The sequence below is a fragment of the Camponotus floridanus genome, unplaced genomic scaffold (genome assembly GCF_003227725.1).
Source record: "Camponotus floridanus strain SB8 unplaced genomic scaffold, Cflo_v7.5 scaffold26, whole genome shotgun sequence".
Classification (NCBI taxonomy): Eukaryota; Metazoa; Arthropoda; class Insecta; order Hymenoptera; family Formicidae; genus Camponotus; species Camponotus floridanus.
Window position 1 is genome coordinate 298,255 of NW_020229392.1, and position 22,109 is coordinate 320,363.

Consider the following 22,109-nt stretch of genomic DNA (forward strand, 5'->3'; position numbering starts at 1 on the left):
CACATTTGACAAGATATCCAAATCGCATTCGAATCGAAATATTCGGAAGATGATGGATAGAATGCGTTTCGCGACTTAAATAAAATTCGCGAGCATTTTCATCGACCGTTATGTACACCCATGCGCAAGTTTACATAATGGCATCACGCAATTATACGTGAATATTTTATTCCTTTCAGGAGAAGCCATTCACCTTGCCAGAGACTTCGGCTACGTTTGCGAAACCGAATTCCCCGCGAAACAAGTCGCCGAGTATCTCAGTCGACAGCATTGTGAGCCGCAAGATTCCTATAGGAGAAAAGAACTTCTTCATGCCACCAAGTAAGAATAATATAACGTTATTGCACCCCTCTTATTGCAACATTATAATTACGGATGACTTTGATAAGAATTTACGATAAATCATGTGATCGATTTCTGAAACCTTACTCGCTTTTAGACAAATCACCAAAGAGCTGATGGATCTTCTGAACCAGGACAGATCACCACTTTGCAATACCCGACCACAACATATCCTCGATCCCAGTATACAGAGACATCTTACTCATTTTTCTCTTATATCACACGGATTCGGAAGTCCTGCAATTGTGGCTGCTTTAACAGCTATACAGGTAATGGCATCAGAAGTCATTTTTATACTATATATATATATATATATCTTCTCTTCATATCGTCGTTTCAAAAATAATAAAAAATAAAATTTCTTTTTTTTGAGGGGAGAGAGAAAGTATTTTTATTTTTAGCATGCTATATTTTGTAACTAAAAATCGTATATGCGACGCGAAAGCTAAAAAAAACACTCTTGGGATTTTTATTTTAGAAGTTCCTAAGCGAATCTTTGAATCATCTGGAGAAGATGTATCCCGGGAATGGCAGCGGCGTGACGAGCAGTCAACAATCGAATCTCGATACGAATAAGAGCAAGGATGGCACGCTGATGAACGACATGAAGAAGTGACGCACGGAAGACCCGCCTACCTCGAACGTGGTCACGTCTATCAGGCACTCTTGGCCGTACAATTGAGCTTCCGTGCGTTCATCATTCTTACGGAAAGCTCGCAGTGGACCACTGCGTACTAGGAGCTCGCGTTCGCGACATATATATTCGCGTGGCCATCGTACGCCGAGGTTGGCTGGTCTGGTAAGCTTCTGTAGGCAATTCGACATGCAGGCTACATATGTGCGAAATGTGCAATCAGGGATACTAGTAATGAGAGAAACAAAAAAATAAGAAAATTCTTATTCGTAAAGGAAAAAAAGGTTTGAAAAGAAAAAAAAAATTCAAGTTGAAATAACTTCGTTCTTCGTGTTGCTGATCGCCTTTGATACAATTCTTTTATTCATTTTATAATCTATATTGAAAATATTAAGAACGTTGTAGTTTTATCTTAACAAAATCTTTAATAGCTCCTTTCATTGACTAAAATTCCGATTAAAATGCTATTAATGTCATCTTATAGAAAAGCAGAGAACAAATTTTTATAAGCAGATGAAAATATGTATCTGTGCTAAACATGTGCCACATGCTAAAACAAGAAAACTAGCTCCATACGTCATCCAATGGATATTCTTTATATTCTGCAAATATATTCTTTCTCATTTGCAAAATAATAAGATATATATATATATATATATATATATATATATATATATATATATCTTAAGATTTAACATATTTTATAATACATGACGATTCTCAATTTTCTTTCTTAAGTGATAAAAATATCGAAAATTATATAATTAATAAGTATTCAGAAATATATAAATATTGCAAAAAAATGTTTGAGGATATCAATTGGATATTCATATTATTGGGAAATTTATACCAAGTTTGTAAGTTTATATACTTTTGTATCTGGATCTCTTTGATTTTGCTCCAAAACATATCTGAGTAAATTATGCTTATGTTGTCATAAACATATAATAATAAAATGTGATGATAATATATGAATAATATTTTAAAAAATATCATCTCCGAATTTTTAAAGAAAATATTTCAAGATATCAAAGATCAAAGGTGTACAGCTACGATTTTTATAATCTATTCATATGATCCGCTCTCTCTCTTTATATCCCACCGATGATACATCTTAAATACGATAGATCAAACTAAAGATTTGCAATTTGATAACATGTAATCGCATCCATATTTTGTGCGCATCTGAATATTTAACCGATAAAAATGCTCGAATTATCTGTGCTGAAGAATGAAAATTAAAATTGTTAAACAAATTTAAAATGCCAAATGATTATTACTTTTTTTGGCTGATTATTTTTATTATTCTTATTGTATGTACTAATATATATAATCAATCTACTTTTATTAATTATAAGTATCTACTGGATAATGCAAATAGATTTTAAAAAATTTGTTTAAAGTCTTTTTTTAATTTATTTTCTTATTAATTGTCTGATTAATCAAAAAAAATTATGCAGCACAGAGAAACTGTAATACGTATATGTATTAAATAACAAGTGTGATAAAAAATACACAGATGTGTAATAAAAAATACACATTGTGACAGATATAAGGATATAGTATTCCCTCGCAGTGTAAATTCTATCAAAGAGCTTCACACAGAAAATTAATAGAAAATTAATTTACAGAAGAAGAATGAAATAATCATAAAGATAATTTTGTGAAGTATATATTATAGTCGAAAAATGCAAGAAATTTAGTGCAATTGTGTTAATATTAATTCGCTAAATTATTATTAACTAAAACTATTTCTTACTATCCTTGCAATTCATCTACAATTTATAATTATTAGTAGGCAATCTGCAATAAAAATAAAAAATGAAAATCGTGTCAAAATATAAAGAACATTCATTAATTTGCAAAGGCAAAAACGAATCGAGATTTACGAGTCTTCGATTCTCTTTCAATGTACATTCTGAATTATTTTGCGATTTATTCTTTTTTTTTATTAGAGAAGCTGTGCTTCCATGTATGAGAGTCTCTTGGACCAGCAATTCTTTATGTATAAACAGAAGCGGTCGCGTGTATGAGTATCAAAGTGCAACTTAATCCTCAGTAATGTTGATGTTTCAATCATCTTTACTGAGATTAATCATAATGGGGAACGTCGTGCGATCATTCATAGCAAGAATATTCTGCCTTTTGTAGGTGCACACTCGCGTGATAGTCAGAAACGACGTAAAGTCCAAGGAATGTCAAGAATGAAGTCCTTCTAACGGGAGTCTATAAACGATTTACCGGAAGATGAGCGATATGAGTAAATCGCATATAATATATAAATTACACTTTACAATCTTTTAATGTTACTTCTTGATCTAGAAGAGTTTATCATAAATCGACATTTAGTCAATTAAAAATAAAGATTATCTATATTATTAAATTTTTCTTTAAAGGATTTTATTCAAGGCTATTCCTAAGGTCATTATCGTGCCAATGCGAAACTTGCCATTAAAAAGATGTGCCAATTATCGATATCGAGCTATTAATGTAAGCAACAGACGGTTAACGAAAAAAAAAAAGATATAGAGAAGAAGCGATAGAGCATACACACACACACACACACACACACACACGCATACACAGCGCAACGAAACTAGCATTTCGTTGGACACGCACGTGACGCACACGCGTGACGAAACGGAAGTCTCGTCGAGAACGATGCGCACGTGCTCGTCGGCCGCATCTCGGACTCGCCAGTCACGAGAGATTGTATGAAGTACAATACCAGGTGAACCTGAGACATATCTAACTTTGTAATTAAATCTTAGGCGTATATAACTGTAAGATTAAAAGTAAAACGGGAAGAAGGAGAAAAAGAAAAAGAGGACGCCGGACGGGGCGTCTCGTGTCGCGTCGCGTATTATGTACAGAATATTTGAATCTTTCTTGTGATATAATCGTACATTATTAAGATGTAAACCGATTAAAAAATACACTATACATTCCATGTTTTTTCATAGAGGTGAAAAAGTATTAGAAGTGGTCGTGGACAGAGCGTGTGAGAAAAACCGGCTCATTATTGTAGAATAAAATGTGACAGTCACATGACTAAGGTCACGTCTCATGGTGTTAGAAGCGGCTCTAGGATTAGCCAAAGTCTTAGACTCCAACACTCGTGAAATTTAATGTAACATTCTTACACATAGGGCCCTTCCTTATATTCGCACGAGCTCGTGGATATGACTTGATTCTTACAGATACGAAGATGTCTTATACGCGAATACATACGATGCTATGTAGCTCGCTACATTATAATATAGAGAGTCGCCTCTGCACTACAAGCGTAAAACAGTTTTGTAAATGTTAAAACGCATTCCGACCAAAATCTTTAAATCTGGCGTCTCCGATATTCTATACTTGTTGTATTACATACTTTTACGTTTATACGCACACATTTCGCAAGTATAACTTGATAATATAGTATATAAATTCAGAAAATATCACTATAGCGTAATCAGTAGTGTGATCTTCATTATGCGCGCCCTTTCGTCTTGGTAATCTGACTGTATATACTGCGATACTGCATGAACTGTGTCGAGGAGAAAGTCGGAGAAAATTTAACAAGCATAAATAAGGATCACTCTAATGATTGGCTAATATACCGAGTCCTCTCGATAAATGTTAGAAAAAATTTAACTAATTTGATATTGTGAAATCGTTATGAATAAAATGACGCATATACATAATAAGTAACATAATAATTGTTTAATTATTATGCAGAGTGCAGCTAAAATTAGTATGCGTTTCAACAGATACAAGATGTGGACGCTCTAGCGCGATGTGCTCGATTGTACTTTAAGCGAACGAAGCATTTTCCGGTTCATGATTCATACGCAATGGATTAGTTAGGGAAAAGAAAATTCGGCACCTTATTTTCACTCACGACTACATACTTAGATGCGACTTATTAGAAGCTAAGGTCTCCCGTAAATTAATACTTATTTATAACCCTTATAGGACGGCCGTAGAAATACATTTTTCTACCAGAATTTCTGTGCCAATTGCAAAGAATGTTGTAGATGATTTTTTGTTTCAAGTTGAACCATTACTCTAATCTTGTAAGATACTCAGATATATCTTTATTAAATATATATTTGAATTTCGTAGTATATTATATTCTGATATTGATTATACAGTTCATTTTTGTATATTGGTGTGTGATAAATAAATAAGAATATTGTTTCTAAGCAATTCCTCGTGATAAAATAACCACCTGTCATATAAATTATATACATCAGAGAATCACAATTGGCATTATATACTTATAGCCCATTCTAATAATAGCTATTTCTAATACTATAATATATAATTAATATTATTTAATTTTTGATTAATAAAAAGATAAACTAAAATAATGGAACATACATATATGGGATAATATTTTGAGAACATTGTTCTTTTTAATTTTATTTATTTCTTACGTTTGTACGAACGTCGATATTATAATATGCTATAAAGTAAAAAGTCACTAATATTATATTTTGCGTTTTGGAGATAATAATAAATTCGGAGATAATAAAAAATGTTATCACATTTCCAAAAAAATTGATTATTTATATTTATGTTGTATTAAAAGAGAAAATAATCAAATTACAATTTTTTAAACTAACTTTTACACAATAATTTTAATTTAAAAATATTAATAAATAAAATAACAATTAGTGACTTTTTTCTAATTCTATCTCATCCTATATGACAAGTACATCTGAATACATAAAATAATATTAATATATATAATAATATTTATAATTATTTATATAGAAGTTTAATACCTGTAAAATTATATTCATTATTTTAATTCTACTTACGTTTTGTTGCCCATGGAAAAATCTCCGTGTATTTATTACTTAACTGACGTTTTTTTTTGCAAATGCATATACACATTTACAAAAAACTCATATACTTTCTTATATTTTCTGATATTTTATAAAAATACTTATTAAAAACAAATGCATGTTGTTATGCTATTTTTTCAATAATTTAAAAATATAGTTTATCTTTAATTAAATTTATATTCTATAATTATTATTTTTAAAATGTTATTCTTGAACATTATTTATTATTCAATTTTATGCAACAGATATTTAAAAAAATATAATTTCCGAAATATTGAAAAAAAAGATTGTTAAATAAACTTTGCATTTGTTTTTAACATTTATAATAAATAATTGTATGTGTACTCACGTCATATTTAAGTGTATTCACGGTACTTCAAAGTCCATAATGATTAGAGAGAAGGATTAAAATCCTTTTGATCCTCAAAGAACGTGATTCCCACGCAATTCTTCATGATTTTTTTATCCACCTATATGAAATACATCAATATCAATATTAGAATAAAATTGAATAGTCAATTAACGATGTTTCTAATTTTATAATATTTCAAATTTTCAATAAAATATATAATTAAGTAATTTTTATAATTTGATCATTTTCTTATGTATAATAGATATGAATTTCATTCCACATGGTGCTACATTTATAAAAAAAATATTCAGAGAAATTATGTGATGTAATTGATTTTTTATATATTTCATTCATTTAATTTGTATTTATCAATCCGGGAACTATTATTATATTTTATCAATTTCTTCTCAACATATATATTATGTTAATAGATTAAAAACATAGTATAAATACTTGTGAAACTATTTATATGATTGTTATTTTATTTTAATATACACGCATGTATATATGTCTTTTAATCTATAGTTCTATTCTTATATTCCTTGTTTCATTATGATTAAATTTGATCTTTATACATGATATTAATTTATATATATTGCTATAATAGAACAATCTGTTATGAAATTTTCATACACAATACATAATAAAAAATTTTTGTAATATATTTAGTGGAGCGAAATATATGTAAAGTTTTATCCAAAATAATTAGCATCTTAGTATTTTCATTGGTTGGGGAAGTTCATTTTGGCATTTTTAAAAACAAAATATCTTATGTTATTTCATTTTTATTTCAATTTATAGAAGTTACATGTTACATGTTATTATTTTAATGACAAATTTTAAAATTACATTCAATATATTTCTGGATATACGTTTATATATTTAAAATTATATTGAGAGATTATGTATGATATTGTAATTTGTCATAATCTTGTATTATTCTACTAAAAAATAATATAGATTATTACACATAATTTCTTTATATAAATCTATCATATTATACATTTTACTTTATGATGCTATATATTAAGCAAGTAATGTAGGATTATGATGTAATAATAATAAGCTTATACATTCATGTATTTATCATCAATTTATAATTTTTAGTTGCATTGTATATCATTTATATTGTTTAATTTGTTCCATTTACAATGCAATATTTTATTATATGATGTTTCGTTCAATAAAAATATTCAAACTACAGTTTATTTAGATAAAAAAATTAATCTTAATATATCTAAGCTTACATTAATGTATAATTTGATTAGAGATTATTGAATATTAATATTTTCCTTTATATTATCGAAATTTCAAATTGAAGATATTAAGTACAAAGGATATATAGAAAAGATGATTCCATAATATGGTTAGAATCATTAAGATTGTGATTTATGTATCGACACTTAGTTTATATATAACATTGAATATATGATTGATGAATTTCATAGTTTTTTCATTTTGTAATATTAAACACTTGTTCAATCGTTTTACTTATTTCATCCCATCAATCCTCTTGATCCTTTACTCCATGTCAATAGTTAAATTCCTCTGTGGGCCAAAATTTTAGGAAAAGGACTAAAGGAGCGGAGTTAATGGAGAATGACCGGTATATTGAATTAATTATGATATAAAGTGATTAAAAAGAGTTGTCAACGGAATAAATTTTTATGTAAATGATCGGCCGCGTTAATACTATTACGTTTGCTTATATTTTAATGATAGTTTAATTTCTATTTATATACTCTTGTTTATCCAGCGATCGCAAAAACTGAGAGATCTGAAAATTATCGAATTTATCATAAAAAAAATAGTAAAAATAAAATTAACATGTAGTATTTATAACTAAAAAAGAAAAAAGAAAATGGATAAAGAAAACTTAGTTTTTATAAAAAAAAAATTGAACGAAAAATAAATTTCCTGATCAGAATGGCACTTTACTGACGTTATCTTATTCATTCTAATATTGTCAAAATGAAAATATTGTGAAAATGAAACAATAACGTTTGCACATCATTACCGTCTTAGCCTCCGTTTTTCAGATCAGTTAAGGACGATTTCTTTCATTTATTGGTTTCTGCATCATAGGCCGCCGTGCAGCATTAGGAAGATTAGCCGCCAATGGATTTGCAACAACGCTATGAAATAATAATGTCAAAAAAAAATATTTAGAGGAGTACGGACGATTAAGATTAAAAAATTTAATGGATGATTTTTTTTTTTATAGGTCTTTACTTGGAAGGTCGTGTATACGGGGTGGTGCGGTAACGCGAGGCTGTGCCTGATGTCGTTGTAGTCTTGTACGATTTCCAAGCGCGGCTTGACGATTCCTCTGCGAATTTCATGGATTGAAATGTTTTAATTATTTTTATTTAGGCAGAACACGATGATCGTTAATGATCTACATGCTAGCATCTAAGCATGGCTTGTCATTTTAATGTTTTTAGTATGAGATTGGAAGTTTAATCATCAACGTATATCATGCATTTTGTCATATGATCTATGACAGGGTTTAAATTTCATTGTTATAGCAAATTAGATTATGGCTTCAGTTGGAACTGCATGATTCAAATACAATTGTTTAAAATTATCTGTTGTTTTTATCTATACAGAATATAATTTCATTTTGTGCGCGCGTTTGAATTAAACAAATTTAATAAAAAATCGAATTTATGTTAAGTTACATTAAAATTAATTTTTATGTAAAAATTAAAGTTAATCTTTAAAATACATTATATTATAATAAAATTTCTATTAGATATTATTTCTATTAGATATTATTACAATAAATGCATTATTTTATATTTTAATTTATCCATTTTATATATAAATATATTATTAAGACCTAAAAATAAATTATTAATTTCTTCAATATGTAATTAAAAATTAAATAATTTTAGTAGTCAATGCATTTCCATGGAAGCTACTACTAATATTTTTGCTTTAAGTAACATTATGCATTTATTATGTCTTTGCAATAACTGTAATAATTAGAATTTAATGCAATAATTATAATTATTTTTTTCAAATTTTTTGATGAAAAAGATTAAATGAAAATGTTTAATCTTGAATTTATTTTGAAATATTTGGAAAAAGTATTAAAATTTCATAGAACCATCTATTTAAAATATACCACATACATCTATGTATCATTATAAAAATTTACAGTAAAATTAAAATGTTATAGTAAACCCTGCATAAGTACAATAAAGAATTTACATGTAATTAAGAAACATTCATTCAAAAATGTATTATCAAAATAAAATTTTAAATATAATAGCATGAAAAAATCTTCAAGTTATTAATATTATAATCAAACAAATATATATATAAAAGGAATATCTTACCTGGATAGTCTGAAGATTCGTAATAATCATGTGAAGAATGTGGTGCAGAATCGTCCTCGTATTCATAAGTTGTATAACTTGAAAAAGAATACATATTATTTCTATTAAATAGATATCTAGCATTTGACAAATTAGATAATAAAGAAAAGTTATGTAACATAGAAAATGCAAAAATGCTTTTTGTTTATACAAAACTTTTTTTTTAAAACTACATTATACTATCAAATTTTTCTCTTTTATTTATATATTACAATAACAGTGCAAAAAGCGTTATAATACATACCCAGAACTCGGTGTATAATGTCGATCGCCATATCGAGCACTACTAGTTGACGATCCATGATAATCATAATCATGATGCGATCCAGCGCGATTTGTTGGTGGAGGGGTTGGTGTTTCGTAGCTACAAAAATAAAAATTAAATTTAAATAAATTTAATGCAGCATTTGTGATTTATAAAATAAGTGAAAAAATTAAGCTCACCTAAAGTTTTGATCCATAGCAGCTCTTGCACGATCCAAGATTGAGAATACTTTTGATTTTGGCGGTACAGGTCGAGAAAGTGGACCACGATTTGTAGGTGGCGGAGGAAGTATAGCTGAATAATATACATATAAAATATACATACAAAATATTTATATATTTAAATCTTTTTTGTATTATTATATTTTGCAAATTGTGTATCTTTTGTATATTATTTTTTATCTTTCTTATATTGTATCTTTTTTTGTATATTATTTCTTTAACAAATATATTTGTTAAAGAAAATTTTATCAATATAAACTTGTATTGATCAATGATACCAAAGAAATTAACATCACAATAATGTTTAATTTTCTACATATTTTCATATTTTATGTAATTTTCATCATAGATATGAGACTAACCTCTAGACGTTCTAGGTAATGTCGGTCTTGCAGCAGGTCTTAATATATTACCAGTACCAGGACCACTAGAAGGTCCTCTCATCGAAGGTCTTCGATCATCAGATATATCACTAGATATGTTCATTTCCATTTCGCGCATTTGCTCTTGACGTATGTTATCATTGTTGTCGGGAATCAAATATTTCCGTACCTCGGCGAGAGCAAATGCAATACGAGCATAAGCTTCAGCTGGTGGTGCAATTGCTGTGATCTCTACATGTAGATCATCAGAAAGATGCGCATATTTCGGATCCAAAGAAGCACGACATTCTTCTTCCTAAGATAATAAGAATAAAAAATCATGAGAGAAACAATTTTCTTTGAGTGAAAATAAAAGCTAAGATTTATTGATCACTTACTTTTTGTCTATCTTTCATCGATCCTCTACCTAACACTGCCATTTTGCACATTGTTTCTTCTTGCAGGCGTTTCATGGAATTACCTTTTGGGCCCAGCAATTTCCCAACAAAATTAAACTAAAGCAAGATAAATTACATTTAGATTTAAATGTAACAGTACATGTGTTTAAAAAATTGTTTAAAAAATTGCTACATTAAATAAATGTAATATACTTACCTTAGGATGCTCGCGAATAGGTACTAAAACTTTTACAGAAATACGAACTGGTTTTTCACGGTAAATATCCACATATTTTGGATCCCTTAATGGTTTTCCAATAGCTTGCGTTTTTTGGATCTCTATAAAATATGCAGTTTTTTTGATGCGGCAAGTATTTACAGCTTATTGCAATAAAAACTTAAAATAGAATATATTCTTCTTCATCAAATTATGTGCATTTTTCTCAAATAAATCTCAAATAAACAAAAATTTAAGGATTATTTATGTAAGAATAATATCTATTCTCTATAATAATATCTCTTTCTATTTTTATATTTATTTTTTCAAAAAGATATTCCTTTATTGCAAAACAGACTTTTATTTAAAAAATAACAGATACTTATTGCTCTTTTATATCTCTTACTTAGTCATAGAATTTTATATCAGAGATCAAACTAAAAGATATCGATAACTGCGGAAATATTTAAGCGAAAACTCTAAATTATTGTCAATATAATCCGAATTTTCAGTAAAATCCAAATAGAATGTTTCACTTTTCACTGGTAATTACATTATATAAAATATCTAAACATTGCTTACATAAATATACGAATTCAATGAAATCTCATTGCGAATAAGTTTTGCCGGTTATCTGATATCCGGTGCAACGATAATTCGTGGTAACTTGATGGGATCTTCCATCGGACGGACTAATTTCACGAGCGAGAAGTACGATGAGGAAGAAAGAACAGATTTGCTTACCTTGATCGAGCAATCGAAGGGCAATGGGCGACTTTTGATTGTCGAGCTCAAGCTTTTCCTGAAGAAGCTCGCGCACGTATTCGCCCGCCTTGTCAATTTGATGCTCCTTTTCGTCGGACTCTTTGTCCATTCTAGATTTAACGTCGACGTCGTCGACATCTCTCTGATACTTGTAATCGCCGTTGCTCGATCTTTCCATATCCATGTTGGCCATAATTCAGATCGTCGATTAGCTTTGACGGTTTTTCCGACACACTTCACCGATGATAGACGGTGCGAGAAATCGTGCGTTCAACAAAGACGCGTCCCGAGAACGAACCCGTAATGGCTGCCACTTCGCGGCATGCACATCACACACGCTCACATTCACATACACTCCTGAGAAGCCTGCGGCCATCCCGTTATTTTCGTCGGACGTTCAGCAAACATCTCGTTTACTACCGCCATCTGTGTTCACTTAAGAAATTACGTAGCTACTCTATCTTATCGACACTGCCGATAAAATCACTCTTTGGTTCGTATCCATACTACTCCATAAACTGGATCAGCGAATTATTTTGTTAATTTTTTACAGTTGCATTAACAGTCTTTTAGTCTTGAAAATGTTTTTATTTTAATATAAGATTAGAATTATATACATATATAAATTATATTGATACAAAAAAGTAAGTATATATCTTTTCATGCAATGTCCATCATTAAATCAGAAATGGAAAATAGAATAAATAAATAAACAAATATACATATATATATTAATTTTTAAATATTTTTTAATAATTTAAAAATATATATTAATATTAATATTAATGAAAATAATATTAATATTAATGAAAATTATATATATTTATTTCACACAATGTTCACCATTAAATCAAAAGTGAAAATTATAATAAAATGTAATAAATATTTAATATAAAAATAATATAAAAATATTTTATTTATATTAAATATAATATATACTAATTGTAAACTTGTTACTTTCATAGTTACTATATACATACCCAGACAGCGTAAAAGGCCAAAAACCATTTTAAAAAGGAAGTTTTATCGTTGTGATAAGATTTCATTTTTTTATAGACATTTTTTGGAAGTATGTTTTCTGGGATAGCATGTTATTTGCCATTATCAAGTTTGAAACTAATCTCCTTCAAAAATATTAAATGAACAAACACTATTGACGTCAGCTTGTTATCGTCTTCTCTGCTTATCCCCATCCCGTTTTTTTCCAAGAGGTTTCCCTTTCCGATCTTGCTTCACTATTTCGAAGTATATCGAAGTCTATCGAAGTAGTTTGTCGACTAGTTCCCGTTCGTAGATCGGCAGCGTTTTTAATCGCTCAATCACGTGCACGCGTACGACTTCGCGGCCATTCGCGAAAATTACATGTGATGTTTCTGCGCCGAGACATTGTATTATGTGCATATAAAGATAAGACCTGCGACCCTGTATACGTGGGCAAAATAGCGCTTCAAACGAGAAATTATGCTCAGTAAGTTGAGAACACGGCTTCGAAGCGCCGGAAAAAAACTACTTCTGAGCCGAAATTCCAATCAGCGGAAGCATGTCAGGTCGGCGCACTTTACGTATTTCCCGAGTGAGAGGCCAAATACTATCGGTAAGTGTAATTACTTTTTACACGTATTAATCATAGTGAATCATCATTCAAAGTCATGCAAAAGCAGTGACACGCAAAGTCGGCACTAGTAGTATATAAGCGATTAATGAGCTTAATGAAAGATGGAATTTATAATTTCTTGAGCATTTAATTAATTGAAAAGTTTATACGTAATTATGTAAGTTCGTGTGCATAATATCTTTAATATAGAAGTATAAATTGATATAATTAGGAGAATATTTAATTATTGAGAACAAAATTATTTATTTATGTTAGTTAAGAATGTTTTCTTAATTGTTACAAATAAAAGTAGAAATTAATTTGTAACATCGAAATCTGGACTAATTGAAAATTATAAAATATTTATCTATTTTTTGCTTCAAGCGAAAAAAAGGTAAATACGATAATGTAAAATGACATATTTCGATTTCTCTCTCAAAATTTTCGAGCATTAAATTATTCGAATATTCAGATATTTTGAAATCCAATTCTTTGATAATCTTTAGACTTTGATAGTTGTCTCTCACGCGTGAAGAACGCGAAAATGCGCAGTATTTATGTCAAGAATGAATCGAAAATTAACGTGACGATAAAATATCGACAAGTTTTTTTATTATATATGATGTAATAGGATTCAATATAAATAATTTTGAATATTTGTTATATGTAAAGAGAAGAATATTATTTATTATCAAGTCGCAATAGAATGTTCTAGAACCTCTTAGTACGTACGTGATCACTTAATACTCAATAATGCATTATTCACACATGATTATGTAAAAGAGATATGCTTTCAGGTGAGACTCAAAAGCTGAATATGTATCAAGCTATAAATCACGCCCTTACTCTTGCATTGGAAAACGATCCACGTTCAGGTAAATATCCTGTTGAAAGCTTTTAAATAGAATAAAAACATAAAAATTATATATAAATATAACATCATTTTTCCCTAGAGATATATAGTTTCATATATTTACGAGGTATATACTTTTTATTTTCAACATCTTCGACATTCATTAATTTTTCACAGTGCTTTCAAACTACTTAAGGAAAAAAGAATAATATTAATATTAATATAAGGAAATATTAATATAAGGAAAAAAGAATAATATTAATATTAATATTATTATAATAATATTAATATAAAATAAGAATAATAATACATTTTTAAGGAAAAAAGAATAATACATTTTATTCAAAGGAAATTTAAAATCTTTATAAAAAATATTTTTACATATTTTTCAGAATTCAGAATTTTTTTAAATTTTCAGTGATATTTGGCGAAGACGTGGCATTCGGAGGTGTGTTTCGTTGTACGATGGATTTGAAGAAACGTTTCGGCGCTAATCGCGTCTTTAATACACCTCTCTGTGAGCAAGGAATTGCCGGCTTTGGAATTGGGTTAGCTAATGTCGGAATATCGGCCATTGCCGAAATACAATTTGCAGATTACATATTTCCTGCCTTCGATCAGGTATTTCAGTATTCATCATGTAATATAAACAATAAAAAAAGGACATTCTTGTTTTGAAAATATATTTAGTTTTAACATGGAAATCTTGAAATGAAATTACATTGCGTTAATTAAAGAAAAATGTAATTGCTTATTTGAATGAAGCCATTTTATATAGTCCAATCAAGAAAAATATATTCTTATGATTTAAGATTTAATTTTGAATGGAAAAGAAACAATGTTAGATAGAAAATAACATCTTTAAATCAAAGATTATAATTTTCTTAAAGAAGAATTAAATAATTATATATTCTTGAGGTGACAATTACAATATTAAAATAAGGCTAATATTGTTGACATTTAAAATTATTAAATTCTTCTAAGAAGACTATAAAATTGTTGCGTATATACGAAACAATGAACGTTATTTTAGATATTAGTAGAATATCTTTTTAATATATCGTGAAAGAGATGTTAAAGTTTAAAAAGATTCCATACTCAAAAAAATAAGAAATTTTTTAAAAAACAGGAAATTTCGCAGATTTTACGAGCAAGTTATATGAAATAACGCGGGATATACATCCAAATCGTCACTGCCGCATAGAATGTAAAAATTAATAATCTCTAATAAAATTATTAACGGGATTATATATTAATTTTGTGTGCAGTTGGTAAATGAAGCCGCCAAAGTGAGATACCGAAGCGGCGGAACGTTTGATTGCGGTAAACTTACGGTTCGTGCACCTTGTGGAGCAGTTGGCCACGGTGGCCTTTATCATTCTCAAAGTCCGGAAGCTTATTTCGCACATACTCCCGGCTTGAAGGTCAGTAATAAATGTGCTACATTTTTATTATTTATCGAATATAAAAAAACCGCTCTATCTCTTGTCTTCTTGATCACAATTATTTTGACTGCGCAGTATCTTTATTCTTGAGAATAAGCGACGAAAAAACATGTTTTTTATTGAGATAAATAATTTCGCAATGGAATAAAAAATGATCATGTTTATATATGAAATATTTGAGCTGTTGGTAATTTTTTTCACTCATTAGTTCTTTCACTCAAATGTTTTTATAAATTAATCACGTTGCACACGTATTAAAATGATTTGAAAAATGACGATCAAACTTGTAACAATAATAATAATAATAGTAACAGACACAAAAAATATTAATCTTGTTATTACGTAATCGCAATTTTTCAAATAATTTTAATTCGTATAGAAAAAAAATTCGGATGATTGAAAAAAATTAAGTAGTCATTAATATACCGCGATCGCGCGAGTCAAGCAAACAAGTTTCGCTATCAAATTTTCATCATCGGGAACATTCTTCGTACCTTCGCTATATTACGCACCAGCCATAGCCATGAGTTCTCAACTTTCTTCAACAAATTCCATGAATATTGTACGACGTATACACTCTACGTATGCATGAAGAAAGTTTTGCTCGCACACTAATGCGCAATCGCCGCTATCGTACATCGCGATTACGAGAGAAGCGTGTCGCGTAATATCGTACCGACATTTCCTGGAGCCGATAAATTTCACGTTTGTTTTGTGAAACCGTCAAGAAGAGAGATCACAAACCGAAAAGAATCGCGAAAGACAGTTTGACGTTTTTGAAAACAGCTGATTTTTTATTTTAGATTGTCGTGCCTCGTGGAGCAATGCATGCGAAAGGTCTACTATTGAGCTGCATAGATGAACCAGATCCTTGTATTATATTTGAACCCAAAATTCTATATCGTACAGCAGTCGACGAAGTGCCCCTAGCACATTACAAGATCGAAATCGGCAAAGCTGAAGTTGTAAGGAAAGGTAAATTCTATTAATATAATATTATTAAATATTGCATCTTGCTCTCTCTCTCTCTCTTTCTCCTTCTCTTAGCATCTTTTGGCATTATTAGAATTTATTAAGTGCTGTTCTATACTTGTATATCGATCATTTATATTGTTGATTATATATTTTAAATGTATATAAATTTTATGAATTAGTTTATAGAATTTTATGAACAAAAACTTCTTGACATTTGAAACAAATAATGTTAGTATTTTTAATAAAAAAATTATTATTGTTAATGTTTTTATCAATCCAATTTTAATAATGATAATTTAAGAGCAATATTTCCGCTCGTAATCTATTATCTTAATGAAATAAATTGTATAAATTGAATTCGAATCGGAGACAAGAATGCGGAAATTAAATATGCAATATGAATAAATATTTACGGTTGTAAAATCATTTTTTTAAGCAAAATATTTAAATATAAAACGCACAAGTTCTCTCTCTCTCTCTCTCTATCTCTTTCTCTCTTTATCTTTCTTTCTTTATTTTTTACATTCATGGCAGAATATATGTCCAATGAAAATAACGCATAAGAGACATTACTTAAAGTCATATATAGAAAGTGACTGTTGGTATACATGCGGCTTGAAGTCTCTGTGAATATAATTTACCAAGTGTAATCCTTCCATTATCCAATCACCAGAGTGAAGCGGCGCTCTTGTTGATGACCGATCCTGAAACAGGATATAACAGAAGGAACGTACTTACACGCGCTTGTCGATTACACGAGTCTAGGTATACAGGTGTTTGTCTATATAAGTGTGTTTCGTTATTGCGTAGGTAATACCGTGACACTCGTAGGCTGGGGCACTCAAGTGCACGTGCTGTTGGAAGTGGCTGATCTAGTCCAGGAGAAGCTCAACGTATCCTGCGAGGTGATAGACCTCATTTCCATTCTACCTTGGGACGCGGAACTCGTATGCAAGGTACACACAATTCAATCTTTCTCTCTCTCTTTTTTTTGCTCACCTTATTACGTTCGTTTCCTTGAGAATAAGAAATCGATTCAAGAAAGCGATCGCTCCTTCGACGAAGTCTCCTTCCTCGCCTTTTCCTTTCTCGTTGTTTTGATAAGATGCATGTTCGCGGGATCCTGATTTATCTCTTATTTCGAGAATTTCAAGGGCCAAATAATTGTGCGCGATCTCTTTTCTTCGCCATTCCCTCGAGTCAATTCGAGGTTTCGACTATCAATGACGAATCATGATGTCGAAAGGCACGAAGTAAAAAACCGCCAGATTCAGACGTAAAAATACAAAGAGACAATTGAGGTGTCTTTCGTGCCATTTGTATGCGTATCCCGTTGGCGAAATATTGGCGGATTCGGATAACGAAAAGAATAATCGAGAGATTTCGGATGATTGTCACGCGAAGGTTCGATATTATTGCATCGATCTACGACGTCTCGTCGACGACACAAGCGGTTATCGTGTAATAGTGGAATGAGGAGTGATCGTGAACGAAATCCTCCGGTCTGGACTCTTGCGTGTCCCTTCGGGTTACGGATCTCCAGACGCTAATATCGCGCTGATTTATGCTAATCGATCTCCGGTCGCCTAATGATATGCCAATCGTATATGCACTTCTCGCAGCTTGCAAACCGCCGTGATATTATATGCGCCGCGAGAGTGGTGCTCGCACAACAAGACGTGGTACGAGCGTAATTGGAAACCCGTTTTGCCGCAATTTCGATACAGTCGCGGAGATTCGCTATCTTGTCTACCCGATGCCTGTCTGCGAAACATTTGCGCGGTTTCGTAACGAGAGACGACTCTGCTCGCGAAACGAAATTCTAATATATTCGTCGCTTTGATGAGAAACGCTCGCGCGATGAAAAATCCCAGCTGGAAAAATCCTCGATTGCGTTATTAAAGTGGAGCAATAATTGATAAATATCGAGAGACAATATTGAGGATTGTGATAAATTATTCAAATGACATTTATGCATTATTCTTTAATTAGTCGTATCTTAAAGGAAAATTAATATCCACGATATGTACATATATCTTATAGAATTTGACAGTTCTTAAAAAAACTTAACAAGCTTTATATATTATTGGATAGCATTAGCATTTAATAGCATGTAATAAAAATCTCTTTCTTTAGTATTTTAGAATAATAAATATATATTTATATATATTATATTTATATTATATTTATATTATATTATATTTATATTATATTATATTTATATTATATTATATTTATATTATATTATATTAAATATATATTTATATATAAATATAAATTTAAAATATATGTAAAAAAAATTAATAACTTTCTCTTTAAATAATATTGCTTTGAAAGCAATCAAGATTATTAAAAAAAATAATAATGGAAGATTCATAATTTAGATACACCTGCATTGCAACTATAAATTGTCTATTAATAAAAATTAAAATTGTCATAAAAGAAATGTAGAATCTCATAAATATTAATCCGATAAGTAAAGAAACGTAGATTTTTTATGGAGTGTTTCTGTGACGAAAAATTGCAGCTTCTCTGAAAGTGCAGAGAAGATGAATTCAAGTCGAAAATGTCATACGAACCTGTATTCGACGTTTAATATTCGCGTCACCTATCTAGTTATCTTTGTTAATGATTTACAACGAAACACATACGTAAGTGTGCCTATCTATATCGTCAACCATTCTATCGTCGGCGTGTATTTCCATCGTTGATCATGTTGTAGGCCTGTATTTGATAGCCGTTACAAAATGATGGCTCGTGCCGCCGTCGTCGCGGCGTTAATGTGCCCGTTTAGCATCGCGTATCTATAAGTTATTATTATATCGCAACAATATGGGACAAGACGTAAATCACGCGCGAATTAAACCTAGCGGTCAACCGATAATAAATTGCCATGCGTGATATGTGCGTAAATGTTGCAGTCGGCGAGGAAAACCGGACGCGTAATTATTGCCCACGAAGCACCGATGACAAACGGATTTGGGGCAGAAATAGCTGCGACTGTACAGGTAAGGTACCTACTTTTTCATAAGTCAGATTCGTGACAACGGTAAAATTTATTGCGTAAACAATGTGACATAAAATGATTTAAAGACATCTAATAACGCAATAATCGGATATAAAACGTAAAAATACACATATATTGCATGATCTTAATACATAAACTAGCGCTAAGTCGGATGTCTTTGATAGTCCGAGATATAATATCATGCAAGATACTAAAATTATATTCATAAAAGGCTATAAACCGGTTTTTAAAATCACCGAGATTAATTGAATATTTTTCTCAAATTTTCTCGTATTTATATCTCTAATTAATTGATTAATATTTACTCTTTTGATGTTTACATTAGAAAGTCATGTTTACATTAATAAAAATATTACATTAATCACATATATAGATTGTATCAAATCTCTCTAATGATTGTTAAATTAGGCGGAGTGCTTCTTGTACTTGGAGGCGCCAGTTCAAAGGGTCACAGGATGGGATTGTCCTTTCCCACATATCTTTGAGCAGTTTTATTTACCGGACAAGTGGCGTTGCTTTGCGGCTGTCCGAGATATCCTGAAGTACTAAAAAACTATGGTTGTTGCAGTATACCACAATGAAAAAAGTTAAACCTGTTCGTTGTAAAAAGCAAAGTGTTACAAGTTATAAAGAGTTCTCTGGAAAGCGTATTTTATATATTTATATTATTAGTTTTTTATAATTTATTTTTTATTTCCCATTTATTCTATGTCACTATTTTATGAATTTTTTAAACTTATCACACACATTTTTCAATGTTTTTATATTATATTATATACATACATATATATATATTTTTTTTTAATATGAAATTATATCCTGAAAAAATATATAAAAGGTACAAAAAATAAACAATGAAAAAAGAAGAATATATTAGTGTAAAATAAAATCCGTGAAATACGGGCTTTATATTTATCTTGCTGCTTATAAATGAACAGAGTTCTATACACACACAAATCCGTATATCATATATTTGCTCGTATTCCTAAACTATCAATAAGCATAAATTATTTATTATTGCTAGAAAATTAACATAAAATAATTATTTGTAAATCTACTAACTATTTGTAAATCAGATATTTGCTCGTATTCCTAAACTATCAATAAGCATAAATTATTTATTATTGCTAGAAAATTAACATAAAATAATTATTTGTAAATCTACTAACTATTTGTAAATTATATATTTGTTCGTATTCCTAAACTATCAATAAGCATAAATTATTTATTATTGCTAGAAAATTAACATAAAATAATTAAACCCAAAATAATAAATTCTTCATTGCTAACAGATAAATAAAAAAATTGAATCTACATAGTATATATATTGAACGCATGCAAAGCATGTCCCTGACCCAGTTTACCGCAACCCACATAAATCTATCCCTCCTGTCTAAATTAATAACGCGAAAGATGATACAAATCGTCGCCGGCGGCAATGACATGCCGGTCGACGAAGACGTCAGATAGGTATTCGCAATCAGGATGGATCGTCTAGGTATATATCTTTTTTTTTCATCGATAATCTGGGTCAAGTCCTTCTTTAATAATAAAACTGCGCACCGATTGTGCGCACCACGGCAATGTAATATCTCAATCAAGGTTTCAGTCTCAGACGCTGTCCTTTCCAGTCTAAACCTTAAGATCACCATGTTCCGCCTGTCAACAAGGATATAAGTTTTGAGTCAAGCTCGAAGGCATGAAAACGATATATTCGAAAGGAGATTGAATTTAAAGCGCAAGAATAATATGTTAAAAATTGGCAACAACGCGGAGATATGATTTATCTGTTCTTATTAAGGAAAATTAATGTTTGAATTATTATTTATCGCCAATGTCTACATTTGAAAAAATCCGATTGTCCTTACTATTGAATTTAAATTCATATTACATTCGAAGAGGTAATCGAAAAATTTTTAAATGACGTAAAAAATAAGATTAAAGAAAGGGAAGTGTGCTGAACTGTTCACTCGTGGCATATATTTTGTAATTTGAAAGGGAAACCACATTCTTTCACTGTATATTATGATACGTGAAAGTTGGCAACGATATATGTATACATGGAGCGCAATGAGAGAAAGAGAGATAAGAAAATAGTTAAGAGAGAGAGCGAGAGATCCGTCAACAGTGAAAAAGAGATGGAGAGCCAGTCGCCGAGAAGCATAGACTATATCGAAGGTCGACGAGTTACCTTTTTATTAATCGATTTTTGTGAGAATAGAGCAACGGCTTTTACATGCTAACATATGGCACCGATGCGCTCGAAGATATCGAAAGTCGCGAGATTTTCACTCTCTTCAATTCGATAATGATCATGAGCCGCGCGATACTTCTTTAGAAAATATAAGTTATTAGAATACTTTTATTTTCAGCAGCAATTCTACATTGAAATGATATAAACATAATCTTTGTCCAGAAAAATATATAAATAAAGATT

General features: G+C 30.0%; 3 protein-coding genes across 8 annotated transcripts in view; 2 read left to right on the forward strand and 1 right to left on the reverse strand.

The window, feature by feature from the left end:
- LOC105259503 (transcription factor AP-2-epsilon) overlaps window positions 1-1,578 on the forward strand; it is a 137,246-nt gene extending 135,668 nt beyond the window's left edge. For all 5 annotated transcript variants that reach the window (XM_025409374.1, XM_025409373.1, XM_025409375.1 and 2 more), the window contains 3 exons: window positions 180-321; window positions 440-611; window positions 821-1,578. In XM_025409374.1, coding sequence (XP_025265159.1) covers window positions 180-321; window positions 440-611; window positions 821-958 — 452 coding nt within the window. In that variant the 3' untranslated portion in view covers window positions 959-1,578. The remainder of the gene's footprint in view (window positions 1-179; window positions 322-439; window positions 612-820) is intronic.
- Window positions 1,579-7,457: 5,879 nt separating this feature from the next.
- LOC105259502 (KH domain-containing, RNA-binding, signal transduction-associated protein 3) lies at window positions 7,458-12,273 on the reverse strand. 2 transcript variants are annotated; one of them, XM_011271483.3, is made up of 10 exons: window positions 11,757-12,273; window positions 11,013-11,134; window positions 10,796-10,912; window positions 10,398-10,713; window positions 9,994-10,108; window positions 9,794-9,913; window positions 9,511-9,587; window positions 8,399-8,495; window positions 8,184-8,301; window positions 7,458-7,943 (listed from the first exon to the last, which is right to left on the reverse strand). In XM_011271483.3, exons 1-9 carry the CDS (start codon window positions 11,968-11,970, stop codon window positions 8,211-8,213), a joined length of 1,269 nt encoding a protein of 422 aa, XP_011269785.1. In that variant the 5' UTR covers window positions 11,971-12,273; the 3' UTR covers window positions 7,458-7,943; window positions 8,184-8,210. The 2 variants fall into 2 exon arrangements, with proteins under 2 accessions (XP_011269785.1, XP_011269786.1); XM_011271484.3 differs by having other exon boundaries at window positions 7,459-7,741; window positions 11,757-11,970.
- Window positions 12,274-12,976: 703 nt separating this feature from the next.
- LOC105259501 (2-oxoisovalerate dehydrogenase subunit beta, mitochondrial) lies at window positions 12,977-20,387 on the forward strand. Its single transcript, XM_011271482.3, has 8 exons — window positions 12,977-13,371; window positions 14,169-14,246; window positions 14,643-14,845; window positions 15,493-15,648; window positions 16,473-16,644; window positions 17,455-17,600; window positions 19,566-19,652; window positions 20,081-20,387. The coding sequence occupies exons 1-8, from the start codon at window positions 13,239-13,241 to the stop codon at window positions 20,219-20,221; spliced, it is 1,116 nt and encodes a 371-aa protein (XP_011269784.1). The 5' UTR covers window positions 12,977-13,238; the 3' UTR covers window positions 20,222-20,387.
- Window positions 20,388-22,109: the final 1,722 nt, after the last annotated feature.

Excerpts from the sequence above, each read along its gene's own strand:
- LOC105259502 (XM_011271483.3), bottom strand. The coding sequence starts at position 11,970 with ATGGCCAACATGGATATGGAAAGATCGAGCAACGGCGATTACAAGTAT. Across the intron at positions 9,914-9,993 it reads GCTATGGATCAAAACTTTAG|CTACGAAACACCAACCCCTC; the intron begins GTGAGCTTAATT and ends TTATTTTTGTAG. Across the intron at positions 8,302-8,398 it reads CCGTATACACGACCTTCCAA|CGTTGTTGCAAATCCATTGG; the intron begins GTAAAGACCTAT and ends ATTATTTCATAG.
- LOC105259501 (XM_011271482.3), top strand. The coding sequence starts at position 13,239 with ATGCTCAGTAAGTTGAGAACACGGCTTCGAAGCGCCGGAAAAAAACTA. Across the intron at positions 14,247-14,642 it reads GGAAAACGATCCACGTTCAG|TGATATTTGGCGAAGACGTG; the intron begins GTAAATATCCTG and ends TTAAATTTTCAG. Across the intron at positions 14,846-15,492 it reads TATTTCCTGCCTTCGATCAG|TTGGTAAATGAAGCCGCCAA; the intron begins GTATTTCAGTAT and ends TTTTGTGTGCAG.